This window comes from Orbicella faveolata, unplaced genomic scaffold (genome assembly GCF_042242905.1).
Source record: "Orbicella faveolata isolate gen_17 unplaced genomic scaffold, um_ofav_v1 contig_34, whole genome shotgun sequence".
NCBI lineage: Eukaryota > Metazoa > Cnidaria > Anthozoa > Scleractinia > Merulinidae > Orbicella > Orbicella faveolata.
Genome location: NW_028301563.1, coordinates 6029185 through 6054067, shown reverse-complemented (window position 1 = coordinate 6054067; position 24883 = coordinate 6029185). Strand labels below are relative to the sequence as shown.

General features: G+C 38.6%; 4 protein-coding genes across 4 annotated transcripts; all 4 read right to left on the bottom strand.

The window, feature by feature from the left end:
• Positions 1-1975: 1975 nt before the first annotated feature.
• On the bottom strand, positions 1976-8045 carry LOC149104395 (uncharacterized). Its single transcript, XM_089272132.1, has 4 exons — positions 7388-8045; positions 3674-4152; positions 2932-3349; positions 1976-2560 (listed from the first exon to the last, which is right to left on the bottom strand). Exons 1-3 carry the CDS (start codon positions 8022-8024, stop codon positions 3245-3247), a joined length of 1221 nt encoding a protein of 406 aa, XP_089128258.1. The 5' UTR covers positions 8025-8045; the 3' UTR covers positions 1976-2560; positions 2932-3244.
• On the bottom strand, positions 4371-6376 carry LOC110048375 (uncharacterized protein KIAA1958-like). The gene has a single exon (XM_089271930.1). The coding sequence runs from the start codon at positions 6060-6062 to the stop codon at positions 4698-4700; it is 1365 nt and encodes a 454-aa protein (XP_089128056.1). The 5' UTR covers positions 6063-6376; the 3' UTR covers positions 4371-4697.
• Positions 8046-12220: 4175 nt separating the features above from the next.
• Positions 12221-20705, bottom strand: LOC149104394 (adhesion G protein-coupled receptor L4-like). Its single transcript, XM_089272220.1, has 18 exons — positions 20636-20705; positions 20272-20477; positions 19887-19946; positions 19028-19238; positions 18595-18702; positions 18222-18309; positions 17732-17822; positions 17611-17663; positions 16869-16995; positions 16635-16738; positions 16093-16195; positions 15218-15368; positions 15031-15112; positions 14809-14875; positions 14232-14314; positions 13795-13915; positions 13500-13541; positions 12221-12775 (listed from the first exon to the last, which is right to left on the bottom strand). The coding sequence occupies exons 1-18, from the start codon at positions 20703-20705 to the stop codon at positions 12605-12607; spliced, it is 1938 nt and encodes a 645-aa protein (XP_089128346.1). The 3' UTR covers positions 12221-12604.
• Positions 20706-21147: 442 nt separating this feature from the next.
• On the bottom strand, positions 21148-24504 carry LOC110055801 (uncharacterized). The gene is made up of 3 exons (XM_089272134.1): positions 24300-24504; positions 22638-22670; positions 21148-21957 (listed from the first exon to the last, which is right to left on the bottom strand). The coding sequence occupies exons 1-3, from the start codon at positions 24334-24336 to the stop codon at positions 21263-21265; spliced, it is 765 nt and encodes a 254-aa protein (XP_089128260.1). The 5' UTR covers positions 24337-24504; the 3' UTR covers positions 21148-21262.
• Between the last annotated feature and the right edge of the window lie 379 nt (positions 24505-24883).

The window sequence follows — 24883 nt, the reverse complement described above, 5'->3', positions numbered from 1 at the left end:
CTGATTTTAACCACAACTATGTTCCTAATTAAGACGGAGAGTAGAATTGATCGACCTGCAAATTGGCTGCTGAGCTCCCGTTGCTAACCTTATGACGTAATCACTTCCGACATTACCTGCAGATTAGGAACTGTTCAGAAGTGCCAACACTGGAGTTAATTAACACTGGAGTTCCTCAAGGAAGTATTCTTGGGCCCCTCATTTTTCTCATCTTCTTTAATGATGTGCATAGTCCGCTTCGTCATTGTAAGATTATCACTTACGCTGACGATACGGTGATTTTTACATCCTCAAGTGATATCGATGCGATACAAAGCAGCCTTTCACAGGACTGGTTTCGTGATAATGAACTTATTTTTAATCTGAAGAAAGGAAAATCTGAGGTGATGCTGTTTGGTACCGGTAAGCGGTTGAATCTGTTTCAAGGCTGTCAAGTCAAGCTCTCAGTCAACGGTTTTCCCATCAACACCACTACATGTTATAAGTACCTCGGCGTGCATCTGGACCCGACACTTAATTTTGAAACTCATTTTCAAAAAAATTTACAAGAAGGCAGCAGGAAGAGTGAACCTCTTACGGCGCATCCGTTCCAGTATTGATACTTTTACTGCCCAACGAATTTACGAATCGACGATTATGCCAATATTTACGTATTGTGGCTATACTAGTCTTGGATGATCAGAGTCCCGCAAACGCATGATCCGCTCCATTGAGACCCGAAGCCTCGAAATCATTTCCCCAAAATGCAGTTCGCAGAACTGTGATCTTCGATTTTTAACTGTTGATAACTTTTTACAAAAAAGAGCGTGCTGCTTTGTATTTGACTGCCTTAATGGAACTGCATGCTTTCCATTTAAAGACTATTTTCACCGATTACATCATAACGCTTTAAACACTCGCAACAATGGGAAAACTGCAAAACTACCAAAAGTCAGACTGGATTTTGCGCACCGTAGCTTTTATTTTTTAGGTGCCTCGATTTTTAATTCATTGCCTTTAAGTTTAAAAAACATTAATTCTAGAGTTTTATTCAGGAAAGCCTTAGACGATTATTACTTGTAATTTCTATTGTATTTTTAACGGTTTTTAATATGTATCTTATTTTATATATCTTAATAATTCTTGTTTATTAGCTTTTAATTCTTAGCAGGACCCCGTTGATAACAGTACTTTGTACTGAAGGGTTATCCTCAGGAAATATTCGATTATTATTATTATTGTTAACACCAAAACCAGCACGTAAATTGTTACAAAGTGCAATAAAAAGTTAACAAGACGGAGACTTACTTTTTTGGGCTAAAGCCGCTCCAAAAAACACATTGTCTCTTTCCTTTTTAGGCCTGGAAAGAGATGTATTGACTGTTACGTTTAATCCCAATAAAATCAAAGAAATAAAGCTTAGTTGTTTTATTTTTGTTACCTTTAGGTTCCTGAACTTTAGAATGACGTTTTGCTGCAACTGTTGTGTGTTAGGAGTCTTGGGAGACACTATAGCTGCCATTATCACGGTGTTGATTCGCCGAAATAACATGTGAACATGAGAATATGATTGATCATCGTAGTTGTACACACAACTTAAGAAGCTGTGAAATTAAAGCCTGAAAACAATTCAGGGCTGAACCGGATTCGAACCCGTCGCCTCTACAATACCGGTGCAGTGCTCTACCAGCTGAGCTATAAAGCCAACTGGGAGCTGGTCACATTGTGAGTTTGTAATGTACTTGTAGATGGTGAAGAATAAAAGTAAATATATGAAGGAGCATATATTTGAACTGCGGAAAAGATATGAGGATATGATTGATCATCGCAGTTATACACGAACATGCTGACATGTAGCTGCTGGTATGGGTCTGGTCTTGCCCTGACTGCTAAAAAGTGTCCCTCGCCCCTTTTTTCTAAAATTATACGAGAGCTGAAAGGGACAGTGTCGTCACAGCAACGTTTTTCGAACAGGCAAACTGTGAGGCATAATGGCTATAGATAACTTATCTAGTTTTCTAGACCTAACGGGCCCCGATCAAATGTGCTTAATACGCACCTGCTCAAAAGGAACTACAATAGCAAATCAAAAATAATAACAAAGAGTTCTTTTGCAATGTTCCATGACTTACATGGTATTTCCAGTTCCATTGTTGTTGAGTTGATTTGTTAAAAATAGTTCGTGAAGATCCTTGTATTGGATACCAACCACCAGCGACCCTAGATTTAACTCAAATAGATTAGATTTCAAGAATGTTACGAAATGTCATTACTAGGCATATTCTGTGGCTGGAGCAAGCCAGATAGCCAATCAAGATACAGTATGGCATAGCGAAATCGAAAAGCGATTGGGGTTTACCAATAAAAATTATCGTGAACTAAAATGGAAGGTACAAGAGTTTGTACTTTTGAAAGACAGTGAGGTTTGAAAAATCACATTGCTTTTATCATCCAAAACTTTGTTTACACAAACCATTGTTGTCAAAGTTAAGTGACGGAACTTTGATGGCGTTTTGTCTTCTTTGTCGCTCGAGGTGAAAATCGCTCGCATTTTGATGGCAGACTCTCTGAATACGAAGAACTGTGGAGTAAGAAGACAGAAAATGGATATCAGTTAACCTCCAAAGTTTTTGTGTAGGTTGTCATATTACAGACCACGGTTTTTGCCAGAGTCTGATCAGTTATCGAATATTTTCTTTAATAGAAATGTACTACATAGCAGTACTAATTTTTTTTAATCGCTTTATTTAAAGCAGTTAAGTTTCATGAGTGTAACAGCCGTCCGACATTATAAAATAATAAAGAAGGAGGAAAATTCTTGTAATGCCTAAATTGAGGAGTTACTAGAGAGAATTAAAAACCTATGGCTTCCATTTTGTTGTATGACTCAAAGCCAATGCATAAGGATTGCATAAGCATGCACAAATTAATTATATTTCTCAGTCCACTCACTGAGTTTGCTGTTTGTGTAATTTATTTCAGGCTTTGATATATTTAGGTGATAATAGCCATAACGTTGGAGAAATTCCTCAAAGGCGACTGCCGCTCGAAAGATAAGCTCCTTCCGTTGTTCTTGTCCTGCTGTTGCTTCACGGTTGTAAATTTCCTTGTATTGTTCAGTGATGTTTTCGAACAAACTGACAGCCTCCTGAAATACACAGGGAAAGAATATTCTGAGCTTTTTTTAATTGCGTCATAATGAGAAGTCAACAGGCTACGTGCACTTAATTAACACAGATTATATAGTTCATAATTTTATTTACGTTTATATATATATTTTGCCTGATAGGATAGTTAACAAAGTAGATACCTGTAAAGAAGTACTTTTTCGCACATCGATTGTGTCCAACTGCAAAAGGAATTGTCTCGTCTAGGAAAAAAAAAAAAGTTGCCTTAATGAAAAGTCTAGGTTGATTTTACTTAAGCAAAAATAAAGCAGAAGGAAATATTTGCGGCATTTTAAACGACTACCACAGGTAAAACGTAAACTTTAAATAATTTTCATTTCCTTTTTAATGTAAAACGGATAAGGACATTAATTCTAAAATTTAATTTTCACAGTTATTGGGTTAACTAGCTGACGACCTCATTTTCTTGTGCAGAAAATTGTGCATACTTTAGATAACTTCTTGACTCTATGAAGAAGTTGACTGACGACGGACAACTTTTTCGCTAACAGCTTCACAATACTTACTAGCTCTTCTGGCTCTTCTGGGGATAGCATGGGCGATGTTGTTGCTGACAGTGGTAAAGATGATGTTGCCATTGGTAAAGATGTTGCAGTTGCTTCGGTTAGCATCGTTGCTGCCGTGCTTGTTGTTAATAGATTTGATAAAGCTGATGATGATGATGATGATGATGATGATGATGATGATAATGATAATGGTGGTGGTAGTGGTGGTAGTGGTGGTAGTGATGATGATGGTAATGACGATGACAGTATCAGTGATGCTGGTGATGCTGGTGATAATGATGATGGCAATGATGGTGATGATGATGATGATGATGATGATACTGACTGTAAAGATTCTGTGGCAACCGAAGCTGTGGCTAATGACGAGGACCGTAATGGTAATAATGGCAAAGATACTACTATAGGTGACGACAACGCTGTTGATGACGATGACGTTGACGATGACGATGATGTAATTGACGATGATGCTGTTGAAATTGCTAATGAGAATAAATATTGGGAAACTTGAGTAGCTTCCATATAAAATTTACGCTGAATGTTATATATGGGTTATTGACCAAGCGTGAGGTCAAGATGGCTGGATATTGGCCAAGTTCTTTTTTTTTGCGTTTTTATGGACCGAGACGAAGTCGAGGTCCATAAACACGCAAAAAAAGAACGAGGCCAATATCCAGCCATATTGACCGAACAAGCTTGGTCAATAAAGGATTTATTATATGGGATAAAACACCAAAAAATGATCCGTGTACGTGTTTATTTTCAAGGACTGAAAAGGAAGCCCGTTACATGCAAAAATCAATGGCGCGTTCTCCTTTATCCTAATTGGCTGAATGCAGAAATACAATCATTTGATTGGTTTACATTTTTGACGAGTAAATGTCTAACTGCTGAATCAGAATAAACGAATGTACGAAACCGCTCGAGGCAAATTCGAAAAGTTTTTTTTACCTCAAAAATGTCTAAAATGGCTTAAATTTTCAGCACTTAAGCTCCAAAGAATGTTAAACCATTAGAGTAAGACAGTTCATTTCATCTGGCCGTCGCTTTCGCCGATCCTTGGGCGCTTCGAAGAACTGTCGCTTGGCTCTGTGGTGCAAAGCTGCCCCGACGTAAGCTGGATGTTGAAAGTACAGTTGTTAAAGCTTCCAATCGTTGCTCCTGAGAAAAAACCCGATCCCATCTGGACTGGATTAAAGGTGGCAGACTCAACACTGGTAACAGAAGTGGTGGGACGAGTTGTGGTTTCTGTGCGAGTGGAGATGCTAGAAAGCTGGTTGCTGCTGGAGCGGCTCAGCGCAAGGGACATTCGCCGTTGATGTTCATGCGAGGCCGATTTGTAAGCGTCGAGACTTTTCAGACTGCGATGGCCACTTAACTGTGCCACAAAATTATCTGGGACGTCTGCATCGAGGAGACGTGAAATGCAGGTCTTTCTCACCGAGTGGTTGGTTACTCTGCCCTGTAAACCAGCATTTTTCGCAGCGGTGGGGAGAAATTTGCCGATTTCGTTTTTACCAAGCGGACTTCGCATATACCACACGTCGTCATCTGGTTTTCGCTGATGTTTGACTGCGAGGTAAAAGGGGGAATCTGGCTTGTTCATCTCCAAAGGACGACGGCGAGCAAATTCTTTGAAGAATTTAACCGGGCAACGCTCGTTACCGGTTGCTTGCGCAGTAGGGTGGAAAGCACGAACACTGTATGGCTTGTCTTGGCCTTGACGTGTTTTGGACCCTCGCTCATATCTCCACACAAGAATCTCATTCTCCGTTTCTGGGTCTTTCTCCAAAGTGACGTCTCCCCACTTTAATCGGCGGCTTTCGTCTCGAGCTCTGAACCCAAAGTGAAGGGCAATTATCCACCACAAGGTACGCTGCAAGGCTGTCGGATTGGAGGTCCCAAATTCACCACACTCGAAAAGCTTGTCTTCCTCGGCCTCGGTCAGCTCACGGGCAGCTTGTGGTCTGTTCCGCTTGCCATGTTCCACAACAAGCTGACGGCGCTTGGCACTTAACACTTCTCTGGAGAGTTTGAAGTTGTCTCCGTCAATAATATTTACATTTGAACCTCTTTCGTTCAAGGCGCGTTGGAGACTACGTTGAAAGGACGTCAAACTGACAGGCTCGTACTCTGTGCCGTCCAATTTCTTTGCGGTTTTGAAAAATTTGCACAACAGCAAATTCAGTTCTTCCTGAGGTATGTCACACAGTTCCCTATTCTCGTTTTCTTGTAAACAAAACCGCTTCCATACCTTCATGTCACTTTGTGTTTTTAGTTTTGTGTTTGCCGGTTTTTGTTGCAAAATAAATTCATGAAACTCGTCAACATTTTTGTTTTCTTTGTTTTCTTTCTCGTTGACGCATTCAGTTTTCTCGTTTTCCAGCTCCATCGATACACAAACCACAGGAAATCTTTAACTGTCACGGAAAAGATTTTTCAGGGAAAAACTAAGAAAGGAAATTTTGGTAAACCGGCTTTCGCCTCGGATGAATTTTCCTTGCGGGACAAAGCCCTTATCCCGAGCGGGCAAGATAGCTCCATCTTGCCCGCTCGGGTAGCCAATGACAGCGCGAGATTCGGTTCATCTTGCCCGCTCACGGAGCTAGTCATATAATAAACTGGAATACATTACTATTGTTCCCTTTGACTATTAAATTAATTGGCACTGTAGCATATGTTTCATTTTAAATATAATGCGCTGGTTTCGTTAGGCATCTTAAATGTCTCTAATAAGTGACTGCACACAGCTATCTAATGTGCGGTGAAGCGGTCGAATAATATTTTATGGAATAAAAAGCGATTGCATATTCACTATATTTACAACTTATATTCCTTCCTTGACCTGAAACGTATTTCTCGGTCTCGATCTGTTGCTTAGTCAAAGAGACGTTTAAACCTGCATGGCGAAAATTCGCCCCTTAAATGTGAAGAGCCTGTTCCAACTTCTGAGGAATACGGTGCCCATTCTTACGGCCCTATATCCAGCAGCAAGAGTCCTGCCAGTGGCAAATTTCTTTTGCCCGACTTTTCAAAAGTATTCAAGCAATAAATCTCAAACTTTTTGTCTCTCGTGAAACTAGTTAGAATCAGGTGATATACGGGTTTAAATCCAGTAAAACCATGTACAGTTTCAATAAAGTCACAAATACGGTTTCCTTTTAAGCAAGAGAGCACTTTTTTCCGTGTTTACATAGCCGCATCTAAACACGACGGGGCTGAGGGTGGGGGTGGTGGTTCTGAGAATTTCAGACAGTGATGCAAACTCGAGTCGCAGTCGAGGGTTAGCTTAACTTTCGAGATTTCTCTAAAACTCCATGTGTTAAGAACGGTTTATGTAGACACGGAAAAAGCACTAAGAATCTAAAATGTCACAGTCGCGTTTACATACTCTCATCTCTCATAGATGTAAACACACCTATCGACCAATGGGAGCACGCGTGGTACCTCAGTTATTTTTGTAAAGAGCAACCGATTTCTTTTTTTTTTTCCATGTATTGTTGTTACTTTTATATACTAGAAGAATAAATATTAAAAGACTTGAATAGCTTCCACACAGCATTACCCTTAAATACGTTTTTCTTGAATATGGTCATGCAAACAAAACTATTGGTCACTTTGGCTTTTAAAATCAATAGGTAGAATAAGTTTGAGTTTTAATTGAATGTGGTAATTAAGTTCGTTAACATACACTAACTTTACAACTTATATTCTTACCTCGACATGAAACGTATTTCACGGCCTCGATCTGTTGTTCAGTCAAAGAGAAGTTATAAACCTGCATGGCGGTAATTCGCCCCTTAAATTTGAGGGTCTTTTGCCACCTTTTGAGGAATATGGCGCCCATTCTTACGGCCCTATATCCAGTATCCAGACTCCACTGAGCGTTAAATTTCGTTTGCGCGACTGTTGTTCCATTTACCCACAGACTTACTTCATTCTTCTTATGATCGTACGACGCTCCAACATAATGCCAATGATTTGATCCCAGTGTTCCTGATTGTATGTCTGGTAAGGCGATTCCTTTGAAATACCAGGCCAGCTTGGCGTTTCTAATAGCCATACCAAAAAACTTATCACTATTAGTTTTATTGTAGTAAATGAACAGAGGACCTGAAAAATTTGAGGACTTTGAGATATACACCCAACATAACATTGTGATAGAGTGTTGGGCGTCCAAAGTTCCCGCATTGTTGGGAAATTCAATGTAGCTGTCTTCTGTTCCGTGGAACTGATAAGAGCCATTGGCCTTACCATCTGGTCCATCTGCTAGAGACACATTGTTACCAGGGTTACCCTCAGGTTGTCGACCATCTTTTTCCTTTGTTGCATACTGGTCGTTCAATGGATACATGGCTATAGGTTCTGGAACACTGCAGTCTTAAAGATTGAAAAGAAACTGACATGGAAACACGCGTGCTCTCGTTTATTGGAACATTTACACTTAAAAGCTGCCAAACTAGTCCATAAATTGCCCAGCGAAACTCCTGACTCTGACGTACTTGACCTTGTTAAATGGAAACCTTTAGGCTATATTTACAAGCGTAGGCTCGCTTCTATAATGTATCAGGTTTTCCACAATAGTTTACCTGATCAACTCACAGCCCTATTCGAAGTACGCAACACTGACAATAATTATAACTTAAGGCGTATTAATGACGCCGTTCAGAGGATAAATAGCTATGGGTTCTGGAACACTGTGGTCTTAAAGATCAAAAAGAATTTGAGTATGTATTAACAAATGTTTCTGTTACTTCAGGGCCGCCATACCGATGCCCTTCCAAGAGACGCCAGCACGGCGTCCCCAATACAAAGCTCTATAAATTTGGATGAAAACTTTTCTTGAATAATGAAATAAATATAGATCTTGGCCAGGTTGTTTATACAGTTAAACCTGTATTAAGTGGACAGCCTTGGGAGTCTTGCTAGTGTCCGCTTAATACAGGGTGTCCGCTGAAAACAGGTTTCCGAATAACAAAATATTGCATTTCTGTGACAGATCAGTTTGTTGGCAAACTTAAATGACCGATCTACTTAAAGTGGACAAACAAACCATGCATTCTTTTTGCAGTATCCATTTGATACAGGTTTCTAACAATAGAAATGACCATAAAAAACAAGTCTAAGGTTTCCGCGTCCTCTTAATAGAGGTGTCCGTTGAATATAGGTATTTTTTACAGTAAATGTGGGAAAAGAAAAATGGGACTTGCACTGCTGTCCGCTTAATAGAGGGTGTCCGCTTAATATGGGGTCCGCTTGATAGAGGTTTGACTGTATATTAATCATCCATCATACCTGAGATTTTTGTCTTAATAGTTAGAATGGTTATTATCTTAATTTTTGATGACATTAAAGTGAAAACCAACAATAGAAAAGGCAGAAACCCTACCTCTATATTTGTTCCCTGAAGTACTCTCGGTAACTATATGAGATGATGAAAAAGAGAACTGAATTATTTCACGGAATGAAAGGAGTTGAATTTTAACGAGGTAGGGGTCGAAGAATCAATCGCTCAATTGATATGCATGTAACGGCACTTTCAGCGTGCTTAATTGCTGGGCCTACATGTATGAGCGAGAGCTGAACGCAACTGTGTTAAATTGAGATAAGATTTAAAAAAGGTAAACTTATTTAAGTGAGCCTGAAAATAGGTCTACTATTATGAATCTATTTCCTGTATGAAGATATCAGTACATTAACATATTCCCAGGGTCATATCATTGCCATACGAAAGTTCTTCCAGAAAAAAAAAGTATCAGAAAAAAAAAATCATTTCTTTCATATTTAAATTATAGCCCCTCACAAGATCCTGGAATAAAACAAATAATTTCAATTTTTCACGAAGGCTAGTGTCTCTGTTAACCTATTACTAGCTAAGAATGTTTTGCTTCCACAAATTGTTGCGACTAGTCAAGCGGTTGTACGTATACTCAAATCGCAATTAACTAAATTTCCAACGGAAGTCAGTTATGCCGAGAAGCGGATTGGTGAACCTGTTGACAGTAAGTAATTGACAGTTGATGGAATCGGATTACACGGAAATTGGTAGGCGCAATGCGAAAAGCCGGGTTCTTACAGCAGGCGCTGCTTTCTCTTCTTCCTTGCGCTTTTTACCTTCCTACCCCTCCCCCGTTTACGCCAACAACGCAGGTCATTATATGGACGTAGTTTTCTGAATCTTTTCGTGGTGAAGCGTTTTCGCGTGAAGAACTGTCGATCAGAAACCTAGTATAGGTCGCTCTTCATGGTTGTTAACTAGCCACGAATGACAACGCAACCCGCCATACGTAACGGTGATCATGACTTTAAATGGCTTTCTGTAGTGACGTATACAAGCTGTACAACCGGGGGTCAGGCCGTATATTTTGTTATTTTTACTTTCTTTAAAGAAATCTGTCCTCTTTAGCTGGTGGAAATCCACCTGAGCTTCGCAACTATTCCCAACCTTTTCGCCCTCCAGCGAAAAAATCGTGAGTTAGGGAAGCTAGTAAAAACCCACCTGTCATAACACCGTCTCTCTTATAACTTCCGCTCGTTGGATGTTTTATTACGCAAAATTGGGAAAGAAATGTTCTGATATCCTGCCTCCATCAAATTAATTATCTATAAAAGTTATATATCCATTTTCAGTCCGTTTAATTTTTACATAACTGCTGCGAAGTTGGATTTGAAATTATGTTTCTTGAGGCTAACCTTTTGCATGAATTACTCGAAAAATTTCTGCCGAACAAAAACTAAAACCATTAAAAATATATTGAACTTTCATGACAAAGCTGAGCACGGACTTAAGACTTTTAAAGGCTTTTTTTTTTAAACTTAAAGAGATACTATTAATATAAGGCAAGATTGATTCGCATGCAGATATGGTTCGATAGCCGAATAATTTAACACAGTGTGGTGCAAACTGCCAGTTTCACTGGATCAGTTCTTCCAAGCTTGTAGACCTTACAGCTACCAAAACATCGACACAAAACTGACGCCAAGAAGTCATCGGATGTTGCGCGTTTCACATTAAAAATGCGATTATCAGCAATAAAACATCAAGTTTATACTCACCAAACAAGACGATTATAAAAAGAGTTCTGACTGCCATCTGTCTGAAACTGTTCCTCGCGATCCTAATACGTCCCTTGCTACTTCGCAATTAGCCAAACCAACTTACGGCGAGATTTTTGATTCCAGAGCTTTGTCAAGCACCACCGATAGTATTTACGATTTGCTTTGTCCTTATAGATGGCCATGCGAAAGATCATGGTTTTTGAAGAACAGCTTGCATGAATATTATTTGTTACTGATTAACTCAGCTCGCACGACAGAAGATTGTCATATTGTTCCACTGCCATGACAACATTTGCAATTGAACCAGTGCGCGGGCGTCAAAAACCGTATACTAGGCAGATGCTTTGCACTTAAACTACGATTCAGACTTAATTGCCAAAGTTTGTTGTAATCATTTCTTTTTCATCATAGAGAAGATAAGAATTCTTTCATTAAAATTCTTGACAAACGTTACTTTAGAATTCCTCATTTGATTGTTTATCGACTTCTTTATGAGTGTTCCCCTTAAAGTCACTTGTATTGATGAAAATAAGCTGCCGGTGTGTCAAAATAGCTCAATGAAAACCATTCAAATACATGACAGCAAAACTGTTGGCGATGAACAGCAGCATCTATATTATATAAACAGAATTTGCTGAATAAGTGCTGCTTTAAATATTACGACCAGCATTTAATGATGAATGTAAAATAACTTAACACGAAACAAAATGCATATGATATGGAGGAAACTAAGAACTGACTAAAATGTCTTCTTGTGTTGAAATTTTAACACAATGAACATATTGTGGTCAGCTTATTTGCTTGGTTGTCAAATTAAGTCAGAGATATTGAAAATCATATTAAAATTAAGAAGTGTGTTTCGGGGGAGGACGTTTTTCTCGCTTGACGTCTCAGAGTTCCTTTGCTGTTTAAAAACATGATAATGATTATATTCGACATCGAGGCTGAAATCCAGTTGTGAAAATAATTCGCGACATGCACTTGCTAGTGACGGACGTTAAGCAGCTGTTGTACAGACTGCACGGGTAAATAATTAAACGGCTAACGGCAGTTTTGAGCTAACAACAACTGTCGAATAAACATAGTGGACATTCATGTTAAACGGAGTCTTATCCATTTAATTCAAGAAATAAGACAAGCCGTCGCGAGGGCACTATTTGTAGATATTTCAAAAGGATTTTAGCCAAAGGTAATGGTAAAGGTAAGGGCGACATAGACGGAGATGAACGGACACAATTAAAAGCAGCTGCTAGCATAAAGCAAAACCTAATGGAGAACATCCGGTCGGCGGTTTTAATACGAGAGAGAGGCAAGGCCAATTCAATGGAAAATGGTATTGTGATATTATTCCACACAGTGTGATTCTCTAAGTAATAATAATAATAATAAAAAAAGCTTCAATGTTAACGTAGCAACCACGGACGCCTGTCTTGCTTTTGGCCCTGTTGAGAACTCATTAATGTTATGAACTAAACACACGAGACGCCATGGTAATTTGTCACAAATTCTTGCTTTTTTAATAACCATCGTACTTTGCGTACTTTACAAGATTACGTCATGCATGACAGACTAAGATGCATACATGATGGTAGACATTACTTGCAGTGTAGCTAACAACGACAAATCCTCAGAAACCATAACAAATTATTTGTCTTAGAGGTGATAGTAAATCTATAGTTGCCAGCCACGTAATTATTTAATCAGTCAATCAATGCCTCGTAGCTTCAAAGCTGACAACCCTCTAAAATACCTTTAACACGATAAAAATTACTTCTGGACGTTTGAACTCGCTTAATGCTTGATAAATCTGATTCTTAAAATGACTTTAGGATAGTAGAGAAGCAGGTAATGTACAAATAAAGTTTTAATCTATCGCTACTTCAGTTCAAATATACTGTCGGGATAGAGCTTGCTGTTGTTGTCGCATGGCTTCTCCTCAATTTCTCTCACAACGCCGACATCGCATCGTGACTTTTTCTTGGCAGGTTTTCCATTGTTTGCAGCTGGAAAAATCGCATTTATCTTTCTTTTGAACCGCTCTCTAATCTGAAGATAAAGTGCAGTAGAAGATTAAGAGAAAAGAAGAAGAAGAACAAGAAGAAGAAGAATAAGTAAAATATGAAACGGCAAGTCTGATCTGCGACTGATGTGTGGAATATTTATTCCAAATTAAAACATAGCTGAACCACTTTGCCACTCCCCCACCCGTCCCCTCTCAAATAAAACAAACACAGGGCAACTCACAGGCCATCTCCGAAATTCTGACCAATCAAATTACAGATGGCAACGTAAGTAAAAATGTTTGATAATTTTCATATGACGCCATCAGATTCTAAAAATAAAAGAATTCCCCCACCCCGAGTTTTTAAACTACTTGCCTATACAACATCCGAAATGTAAATTTTCTCACAAGTTATACCTTTCTTATTTTTTAAAAAATTCAGTTCTTTACACCACACGGCATCAAGAAGACCGCGAGAAGGCTGTCACATGCGTTAAAAAGAATGTTTAATGCTTCATTAAGATGAAGTGACCTCCATATTTGTACCATCGATTCGAGGGACACAAATATGGAGTATTCATACTAAGCTCTATAAATTTGAGTGAAATTTTGTGACGGATAATTTGACGATAACGTATCTCAAAGACCTGATACTCGGATCGGAGAAGTTAATTACGTATTAATCTTCTATAACATTTGAAAACTTTTTCGTGGCGCGACAATGAAAACCAGCAATTGATTCACTAATTGTTATTAGGCTGCTCTTACCTGATTGCTTCTCACACAGTGTAGGAGAAAAATCAAGAATCCCTGTAAAAAACGAATTATAGAAAACAATTGAAACGTGCCTTGATATGTAAAACATAAATATAAAATATTAATATAAAGGTACAAAATATTTTTCTCAGTTTAGATGGGCTTTTAAATTGGTCTCACGTTGCTTGCTTTTTTCCATCGTCGCTATCTCAATGGTAAATAGCTTTAAAGTGTGATCAAATTCTCTGACGTTTACGATAATTTATGTCTGAAACAACATACGAAGTTGTCAAAATAAAATAAAAACCTGAATGGAGTTGAGAATCGTAAAAATGTAGACAAAAGCTGTGTGCAATGGAGCCAGAAGACCAAACAACCACGTGATCCCCAGCAGGGGAATAAACACCACGCATGCTTTGATACTAAGCCTGCAAGATAAGAAACAACAGTGTTGGGAAAAGGTCAACAAAAGGCAATATTACACATGGCTTGTGTGAAGAGCGTGACTCAAGGTATATCTACATCTCGTCGGCACGGTTTCACTGAGATAAACTCTACATGTTTTTATTCTTTGGCCACGAGATAAAATCTGGGGCGAGTAGTCATCTGGCAGTTTGTTGTGGAACCGCCATTTAAATGGACAATATGGCTGCTTGTCTTTCCTTCCAATTATGGTTCCACACGTGACTGCGTAATGAGTGGCTCCAGATTTTTCTTCCCGTTCTCAAATTAGCGAATTCCTACCGTATTTGCTCAATATGATTTTCTCTTGATAGTTGCATTGTGGTCATTTCCTTGATGACTTTCGCGAGTAACAGCAAGTTAAGCTTGAGAATAAACAAACAAACAAACAAACAAACAATTGGAAATGTCCTTAATGCTTCTTATAAAACAACCTCTGGTTTATTCTGAATGAAACTTCAATACATGTACTTCTTTTAATGAGGCAAATATCTTTGTAGTGGATAGTTCCTGAAGAACTTTTGTCTTGACTGAGCGCAATATTCTCATGCATACCATTGCAGTTTAATAGCGAAGGCTTAAACACAAAAAGGTGAAGTGCTATATCACGTAGAGTAGTATTGCAGTACAGTATATTACAAAAAATATACGAGGGGGAACTGCCTCTTTGTTAGGCAAATTCAAATCCATTTTAATATATTATTATATTTACTGAAGGGGGAAACGCCTAAATCTTTTTTTTTCGTCGTTTGTATCAAACGCTACCCTCACATCTTCCTCGGGAGTGGAGAAAATCGCAAAACCGAAAACCTTAACATTGAAATCAAAATATTACTCTCAGGATAGGCTTCCTACTTACAACTTCGATCAACGCTACAAATGCGACGAATATCCAGATCAGATGGTTATCTGAAGACATCCAGCAGCTAACAGGCAGACGAAAAACGAAATATAAAGTGAACAACTGCAAAAATGCTACAAACAGTTACGTTAAAATGGCGAACTGAGAATTGATTCATGAAATTGAGAGAAAGACAGGAAAAAAGAGGAAATAATCACAAAAACAGAGATAAGTTCTTACTATTTGTCACTGACAAAAGTCTGGATTCCACCTTTTCCTGCAGCAACGCTCAGCGAAATGGCGACCATGACAGCGGGGAAACCTGCAGTGAAACAGGGAGATGTGTCTAGAATATACAGCTAGAACTAAATGCAGCTGGGCACTAGTTCCCAACAATATTGGCAAATGAAAATCGTACACAACATACCCCATGACAATACATGATAGATGGTCATCTTGTTGTTGATGTTATAAACTTTGACAACATACAAGTAAAGGTAGATTCCCTCGACGAGCATCCAACAGAATGCTGCCATCAGAAAATACTGCATAAGGGCCGCTACTGCGACACAGACAGCCTGTAAAGCACAAAATGCATGTGTAATTAAGTTGTCACTTCCCCAGAAAAGTTTTCCCTCTCCCCCCATTTAAGCTACGCGGCCATCTTCTCATACATGTAGATCACAGTCGGGTTTTCCATGTTTTGTAGGGAACTCTGAGGTGTCTTTCATGATTTTTCTCTGACCATCAGTCGTAGTATATTTTGCATTAGTAGAATCTAAAAGAATTTTTAACGGGATTCATAAAAAATATGAAATATATAACAGCAAAGCTTATTTCCGGTCAGTTGTGGATGCACTATTTAAACGAGCTACGTAATGGTTTTGCGCGTCTTGAAAAGTCTGGCCTAAATTTTTTAAGTTCTTTGTTTGTTGCTTTTCTTGTAAATCTACTCCATCCTTAACCACCCTTGTTCCTTTATGGTTTGTTGTGTTCTCATTAGTGGTTTTCTATCTCATTAAACTACTATTTTCAGGTTTCCTCCAGTCTATATAAAGGTAATTTTGCACGTAGTTAAAATAACTCAAAATGCCGTGACTGAGCTCCTTTGACCATTTTGACTGTGTGAGACAGGGTGAAAATTAAGGTGAGGCGCAAGAAGGAACTTAATAGAGCTTCACGAGTGTGTCTCATTTATGGAACACTTGCACAGGATTCCCTGCAGTCCTGTGATTACGTTACAACGGAAGGTGATGATTACTTAATGTGGAGGTTCTCATTGAACCTCGAGAGGTCTCTTACCTCGTTATCTGTGGCATCAATACCGGCAAAGAAGATTATTTGTCCAGACCCGAGAGACCCAGCAAGACTCATTCTTATTTGAGATAGAGGCTGATGAACATCGCTGTCCAAAGTCATAGTCATGCAACAAAATATAAGGACTGATAATAACAAAACAAAAACACTGTCAAAGACACACACTCGACACCTTAACTATGAAACTCTTGAGAGGCGAGTCTATAATAATCTATACCTGAAAACTTACAGAAAGGGGAGGAGGGATGGCGCAGTGGTGAGAGCGCTCGACTCCCACCAATGTGGCCCGGGTTTGATTCCGGTCTGATGCCATGCGCAGGTTGAGTTTGTTGTTGGTTCTCGCCTTACTCCGAGGGTTTTTCTCAGGGTACTCCGGTTTTCCTCCCTTCTCAAAACCCAACATTCCGAATTCCAATTCGACCAGGATAGAGGACTCGCATAAAAACCGGCTAAGGTCGACGTGGCTTCCTCTCTAAATATTGTAACAATTTATTTGTTGATTTTAATAAAAGACTAAGCTTACTTACGTGAGTAGAAGATAAGTAATAACGGTGAGAATTACTCCAGTAATAGAGAGAGTTAATCCCACGTATGTGAGAATCTCCAATACCTTATCGGCTGTTTTTGTTACCTGTTTCAGAAATTGGCGGCAGAAAAAAAAAACATACAGTGTAAGCGTTAATAATTTGACATCATCATTATCACACATAGACAAATAACATAATTGTGAAAACGTCCTAGTAATTTCTATAAAATATTACCTTAAAGTCATCCCCATAGTCGAATAAAACAGCGAAGTGAGTCATATGATAACAGCTGCATTCTGTTTGTCCAGAGCTGCTCTTTAAACTCACAACATGACATCCTTTCCCTGACCACACGTCTGAACTGAAACGGGATAATTTTCTTCTTTGAAACAGACGACATGTATAGAACAGCTTTTTAACTGCTCTGTCCGTGATTAGGTCAGAGAATAAAGTCAATCGACTGTAAATTGACTGCTGAGCCCGCGTTGATATACCTCCTTCTGACGCAATTACTTCAGAGTAGAAACTCCTCAAGATTACCAAAACGAAAAGCAGCATTTAGTAATTGTCTATAAAGTACAGTAGAATCAGTAATAGTCCACTCTTTCTACGGGTTCACCGGCGCAATAAACTACGCGGGATGTTGCCGGCTAACGCTTAGCTTAACGGCTAGTGATTTACAAAATTTTCGGTAAAGGCACAGAGAGAGTGGTCTATTGCTTTTATGGAATAACTATGGAAAACGTTTGTCAAAGAGAGGAAAATCAAATTTTATTGTATTTGATCAAGTTTCTTATCCTCGTCAAAATTCATGAGATGATGTTACAAACCTATCACACCGACTAAAAGAATGAAAGCACTGTACAATAGGTAAAAAGCACGGTACAATAAAATATAGGTCTGGCAACTGTACTGCCCAAACAGAGCGGCATAGTATTTCAGTTATTTTATAACATAAATAGAGTTGGAAGCTTACTTGTTTTTGCTCACGCTCCTCCAAAAAACACATTGTCTCTTTCCATTGAAGGCCTGAAAACAGATTTATTGATGTTTAAACCGAATAAAAACAGACACACCAAATTTGACCTTTTTGTTACCTTGAGGTTTCTGAACTTTAGAATGACGTTTTGCTTCAACTGTTGCGGCTTGGGATACATTGTAGCTGCCATTATCACTGTGTTGATTCGCCTAAATAGAATGTGGATAAACGAATAAGCTTAGTTGCTGCTAGGTCTTGGTACTGCTGAAAAGCCAGAACTCTCGCCGTTCCTACTAAACCTATTGAGTTGTCTTGCCTAAGAACACAACGCTATGTCCCCAGCCCGGACCGCTCGACTCGGAGACGAGCGCACTAACCATGTGCCCTGCACCGCGCCTCCCACACACTTTGAAATAAAGAGTCAATAAACCTTGGGGCCGTTTAATTGGGAAAGTAAGTAAATACCCTGGAAATGCAAAATTCATTTTCCCCATCATACAAATCCCAGCTGCGACGTGCATTATCAGACAAAAGGACCTGCATTGAAAAACAGCGAACGCAATAACAAAATTATTTTGCAATGTCGAATCCAGGTTTCGTTAAATTACCTGATGTTTTCACTTTCATCTTTGATGAGGTGATCTGTTGTAAGTAGTTCATGGAGATCCTTGTATAAGATACCAACTAGCAACGACCCTAGATTGAACTCAGATTGGATTAGATTCCTAGACTATAGTTATGACTTGTCATGACTCAGTATATCAATGGTATTTATAGGTTCAATTATCTGGCACTTGATCAGAGTAGGAGCAAGCCATATGGCTAATAATATGTCAATATGGTACAATATGTCATAGTGAGAACAAAAGTCGATTGTGGTTTATCAATCAAAACATAGTCTGTATTTTAGAATCAGAGAACTTGATTAGATACATTTAAAAATTACTGTAATTTTGAAACACACATTTTGTTTACACAAACCATTGTTGTCGAAATTTAGTGACGGAACTTTGATGGTGTTTTGTCTTCTTTTTTTCTGGAGTTGAAAATCGCTTGCATTTTGGTGGAAAACTCGATGAATACGCAGAACTGTGGAACGAGAAGAAAAGAAAATGGAAATTCCATCCAGTAAGTGGTTGTACAACTTGCTATAATACAGCGGACAATTTCTACCGGGCGTTATGTTATCGAACGAGAATAATACGCACTACTTATATATGTTAGTTTGACTGCGTAACACTTCCGACAGTGAAGTTGTACCAACCCTAGTATACGACATAATAACACTTAAATGGAGAAGTAACCTGAGAGAATTTTAAAATTATTAAAAAAAAAAAAAACTATGGCTTTCATGGAACATTTTGTTGCACGACTCAAACACACTGCAAAAGCAGGCTACATAGTTTCTACTCACAAAGCTTGCTGTTAGTATTATTTATGTCAGGCTTTGATGTACTGAGGTGGTAAAAGCCATAGCGTTTGACAAATTCCTCAAAGGCAACTGCCGCCTGAAAGATAAGTTCCCTTCGTAGTCCGTTTCCTGCTGTTGCAGCCAGTTGCTCTTCATGGTTGCCAATTATATTTTTGTATTGCTTGGTGAAGTTTTCGAACAAGCTGCTGGCCTTCTGCAAATACACAAGCACATTATGGCATTCTTTTTAATTGGTTCATATCGTCAGAGAGCTACGCACAGTTAATAAGGGTATCTGGACTGAGTGAAATCCAATTCGGTCTGTAATCATGGTAGTGACTAACATCGGACTACCGCTGAAGACCGCGTAGCAGTGAGAATTACCATAGCAACAGCAATCACAGTGAGTAATCACAGTGTGATTACAGAGATTACCCAGTGAGATAACAGACATAACTGGGCGGCATGAAGCCTTGTTACCAGTTTATCAAAACTGACAAGATTTGATGAGCACAGTCATCAGCTACACCTCATGATTATACGTCATACCTCAAAATGCAGTTGAGTGTGTTTTGGCCAAAATTTACATGGGCAAGAATTGTAAGTACATCTGTCGAAGGAGTGCGTGCAAAATGGCGCATAATGTTAAATTACAAGCATAACGTACACTGGCAAATGACACTGTCCAGTTAAAGCATGACGTACACTGCCATATTTGGGCTAAAATAGGACTTGTTAATAACCAATCAGATTTGTGAATTTTGTTAGAGTTTTCATTAATAATATTGAATAATTATTACATAGAGGTACGTCTTTTTTCAGGAAGTTTGATTAATATTAAGGTAGTAAACAAAGCGGATACCTGTAAGGAAGTATCTTGTCTGAAATCAGTTTTGTTCAATTTGGAAATGAATTGCCTTGTCTAGGATAAAGAAAGTAAAAGTTATCTTCATGATGTGTCAAAGTTGATTACATTTACAAACAAGGTAGAAGGTATATAGATATCATCGGCCTTCAAACGGCTAATTACACGCAAAGACGAAACTTTGAGTAATATATTTTCTTACATCTAACATCTTACATCTTACATCTTACAGTAGTTCTAAAGGTAATTTTTCGCAGTTAATTTTAAAACCTAGCTGATGTACTGCACACTATGCATAATTAAATAGCGTCTTCACACTTTGGAGAAGTTGACTAGCAGGAGACAAAGAGCCAATTTCTACTAACAGCCTCACAATGCTTACTAGTTCTTCTGGTGATATTATGGGCGATGTTGTTGGTAACAGTGGTAACGGTGATGTTGTCTTTTTCAATGACGTTGACGCTGCCGCTACTGATGTCGTCCCTAATGATAAACAAGGCAACGATGCCGCCGTTGCGGTTTCTGTACGTGAATGTAAAATTCCATTACCAAAATAAAACAGAACTAGATATAAACAATGCAGGTAAGCTCATTTCGAAACTAGCCGATTACTACTAGAGATTGAGACCACCGAAATGATATGGAAACGAGAGTTTGACGTGCCATGTTGGACGTGTAACATGTATAATCTGACAATGATTTCCTCTTGCAATCCAATCAGAAATCCTGAGCAACGTTAAAATTACCGGTGCTGGTTAAAATATTTTCAACTTCAAAAGTATTCAAGCAATAAAACTCAAACTTTTTGACCCTCATGAAACTAATTAGAATCAGTTGATACACAGGTCCAGTGCGTCCATGTACAATTTCATTTAGTTAGAAATACGGTTTCCTTTCTAGCAATTGAGCAGACGACGGGGCTGGGGGTGGGGGGCGTTGGTTCTGAGAATTTCAGACTGTTATGCAAACTCGAGTCGCAGTCGAGTGCTAGCATAACTCTCGAGATTTCTCTAAAACCCCAAGTGTTAAGAACGGTTTATGTAAACATGGAAAAAACACTAAGAAGCTAAAATGTCACAGCCGTGTTTACATACTCTCATAGGTGTAAACACACCTATCGACCAATGAGAGCACGCGTGGTATCTCAGTTACTTTTGTAAATAGCGCCCAATTTATTTTTTCCATGTATTGCTGTTGCTTTTATATACCAGAAGAATAAATATTGAAAGACTTGAATAGCTTCCACACAGTATTACCGTTATTTTTTTTTTTCTTGAACATGGTCATGCAAACAAAACTATTGGTCACTTTGGCTTTCAAAATCAAGAGGTAGAATAGGTTGGAGTTTTAATTAAATGTGGTAATTAAGTTCGTTAACATACCCTAACTTTACAACTTATATTCTTACCTCGACCTGAAACGTATTTCACGGCCTTGATCTGTTGTTCAGTCAAAGAGAAGTTATAAACCTGCATGGCGGTAATTCGCCCGTTAAATTTGAGGGTCTTTTGCCATTTTTTGAGGAATATGGCGCCCATTCTGACGGCCCTATATCCAGTAGCACGAGGGCTGCCATGGGCAAATTTCTTTTGTCCGGCTAATGTTCCATTTACCCACAGACTTAATTCATTCTTCTTATGATCGTACGACGCTCCAACATAATGCCAATGATTTGATCCCAGTGTTTCTGATTGTATGTGTAGTGAGGCGTTTCCTTTGAAATACGCAACCAGATTGGCGTTACTAATAAACATTCCAAAAAACTTGTCACTATTGGTTTTATTGTAATAGATGAACAGAGGACCCGGGAAAATTGACTTTGAGATATACACCCAACATAACATTGTGATAGAGTGTTGGACGTCCAAAGTTCCCGCATTGTTGGGAAATTCAATGTAGCTGTCTTCTGTTCCGTGGAACTGATAAGAGCCATTGGCCTTACCATCTGGTCCATCTGCCAGAGACACACTGTTACCAGGGTTACCCGGAGGTTGTCGACCGTATTTTTCCTTTGTTGTATAATCGCCGTTCAGAGGATAAATAGCTATGGGTTCTGGAACACTGTGGTCTTTAAGATCAAAAAGAATTTGAGTATGTATTAACAAATGATTCGTTACTTCACGGCTGCCATACCGATGCCCTTCCAAGAGACACCAACACGGCGTCCCCAATACAAAAGTCTATAAATTTGGATGAAAACTTTTCTTGAATAATGGAATAAAGGTAGATCTTGGCCAGGCTTTTTATACAGTTAAACCTGTATTAAGTGGACAGCCTTGGGACTCTTGCTAGTGTCCGCTTAATACAGGGTGTCCGCTGAAAACAAGTTCCCGAATAACAAACTATTGCATTTCTGTGACAGCTCAGTTTGTGGGCAAACTCAAATGACCGATCTATTAAAACGTAGACAAAAACAATCATGCATTCTTTTTGCAGTATCCGTTTGATACAGGTTTCTAACAATAGAAATGACCATAAAAGTCAAGTTTAAGATGTCCTCGTCCTCTTAATAGAGGTGTCCGTTGAATATAGGTATTTTTTTACAGTAAATGTGGGAAAAGAAAAATGGGACTTGCACTGCTGTCCGCTTAATAGAGGGTGTCCGCTTAATATGGGGTCTGCTTGATAGAGGTTTGACTGTATATTAATCATCTATGAGATTTCTGTCCTAATATTTTAAATGGTAACTATCTTAATTTTTGATGACATTAAAGTGAAAAGCAGCCCTAGAAAAGGCAGAAACCCTACCTCCATTTTTCTTCCCTGAAGTACTCTCGGTAACTATATGAGATGATATAAAATAGAACTGAATTATTTCACGGAATTAAAGGAATTTTAACGAGGTGGGGGTAGCAGAATCAATCGCTCAATTGATATGCATGTAACGGCACTTTCAGCGTGCTTAATTGCTGGGCCTACATGTAGGAGCGAGAGCTGAACGCAACTGTGTTAAATTGAGATAAGATTTAAAAAAAGTAAACTTAATTAAGTGAGCCTGAAAATGGGTCTATTATTATGAGTCTATTTCCTACATGAAGATATCAGTACATTAACATATTCCCAGGGTCATATCATTGCCATACATAAGTTCTTCCAGAAAAAAAAAATACATCAGAGAAAAAAATCATTTCTTTCATATTTAAATTATAGCCCCTGACAAGATCCCTGAATAAACAAATAATTTCAATTTTTTCACGAAGGTTAGTGTCTCGGTTCACCTAGTACTAGCTAAGAATGTTTTCCTTCAACAAACTGTTGCGACTAGTCAAGTGGTTGTGCGTATACTCAAATCGCAATTAACTAAATTTCCAACGAAAGTCAGTTATGCCGAGAAGCGGATTGGTAGACCTGTTGACAGTAAGTAATTGACAGTTCATGGAATCGGATTACACGGAAATTGGTTGGCGTAATGCGAAAAGCTGAGTCCTTACAGCAGGCGCTGCTTTCTCTTCTTCCTTGCGCTTTTTACCCACCTACCCCTCCCCCGTTTATGCTCGCAACGCAGGTCATTATATGGACGTAGTTTTCTGAATCTTTTCGAGGTGAAACGTTTTCGCAGGAAGAACTGTCGATCCGAAACCTAGTATACTTCGCTCTTCATGGTTGTTCACCAGCCACAAATGACAACTCAACCCGTCATACGTAACGGTGATCATGACTTTAAATAGCTTTCTGCAGTGACGTATGCAAGTTGTACAACCAGGGTTCTGGCCGTTTATTTTGTTATTTTTGCTTTCTTTAAAGAAATCTGGCCTCACTAGCTGGTGGAAATCCACTTAAGCTTCGAAACTATTCCCAACTTTTTCGCCCTCCAACGAAAAAATCGTGAGTCAGGGAAGCTAGTAAAAAATCCACCTGTCATAACACATCTCTCTTATAACTTCCGCTCGTTGGATGTTTTACTGCGCAAAATTGGGAAAGAAATGTTCTCATATCCTGCTTCCATCAAATTAATTATCTATAAACATTATAACTACATTTTCACCCCGTTTAATTTTTACATCATAACTGCTGCGAAGTGGGATTTGAAATTATGTTTCTTGAGGCTAACCTTTGCATGAATTACTCGAAAAATTTGTGCCGAACAAAAACTAAAACCATTAAAATTATATTAAACTTTCATGACAAAGCTGAGCTCGGACTTAAGACTTTTATAGTCTTTTTTTTTTAACTTAAATAGATATTATTACTATAAGACAAAATTGATTCGCGTGCAGAAATGGGTCGATAGCCGAATGATTTAACACAGTGTGGTGCAAACTGCCAGTTTCACTGGATCAGTTCTTCCAAGCTTGTACCTTACAGCTACCAAAACATCGACACAAAACTGACGCCAAGAAGTCATCGGATGTTGCGTGTTTCATATTAAAAATACGATTATCAGCAATAAAAGATCACGTTTATGCTCACCAAACAAGACGATTATAAAAAGAGTTCTGGCCGCCATCTGTCTGAAACTGTTCCTCACGATCTTAACACGTCCCTTGCTGCTTCGTAATTAGCCAAACCAGCTTACGGCGAGATTTTTGATTCCGGAGTTTTGTCAAACACCACCGATAGTATTTATGATTTGCTTTGTCCTTATAGATGGCCATGCGAAAGATCATGGTTTTTGAAGAACAGCTTGCATGAATATTATTTGTTACTGATTAACTCAACTCGCATGACAGAAGATTGTCATACTATTCCACTGCCATGAAAACATTTGCAATTGAACCATTGCGCGGGCGTCAAAAACCGTATACTAGACAGATGCTTTACAATTGCACTACGACACAGACTTCATTGCCAAAGTCGGTTGTAATCATTTCTTTTTCATCATAGAGAAGATAAGAGTTCTTTCATTAAAATTCTTGACAAACGTTGCTTTAGAATTCCTCATTTGATTTATATATCGACTTCTTTATCAGTGTTCCCCTTAAAGTCTCTTGCATTGATGAAAATAAGCTGCTGGTGTGCCAAAATAGCTCAATGAAAACCATTCAAATACATGA

Coding starts and splice junctions, on each gene's coding strand:
- LOC149104394 (XM_089272220.1), bottom strand. CDS start 20,705: ATGAGGGTCAAAAAGTTTGAGTTTTATTGCTTGAATACTTTTGAAGTT. Junction 17,823..18,221: donor GATGAAAGTGAAAACATCAG/GTAATTTAACGA, acceptor CATTCTATTTAG/GCGAATCAACACAGTGATAA. Junction 16,996..17,610: donor AGGAGCGTGAGCAAAAACAA/GTAAGCTTCCAA, acceptor ATCCCGTTTCAG/TTCAGACGTGTGGTCAGGGA.
- LOC110048375 (XM_089271930.1), bottom strand. CDS start 6,062: ATGGAGCTGGAAAACGAGAAAACTGAATGCGTCAACGAGAAAGAAAAC.
- LOC110055801 (XM_089272134.1), bottom strand. CDS start 24,336: ATGGCGGCCAGAACTCTTTTTATAATCGTCTTGTTTG. Junction 22,671..24,299: donor TTTTATAATCGTCTTGTTTG/GTGAGCATAAAC, acceptor CATCTCATATAG/TTACCGAGAGTACTTCAGGG. Junction 21,958..22,637: donor TTCAGGGAAGAAAAATGGAG/GTAGGGTTTCTG, acceptor TTGATCTTAAAG/ACCACAGTGTTCCAGAACCC.
- LOC149104395 (XM_089272132.1), bottom strand. CDS start 8,024: ATGTATCCATTGAACGACCAGTATGCAACAAAGGAAAAAGATGGTCGA. Junction 4,153..7,387: donor GAAATACGTTTCATGTCGAG/GTAAGAATATAA, acceptor TATTCTCATTAG/CAATTTCAACAGCATCATCG. Junction 3,350..3,673: donor CAGAAGAGCCAGAAGAGCTA/GTAAGTATTGTG, acceptor TTTTTTTCCTAG/ACGAGACAATTCCTTTTGCA.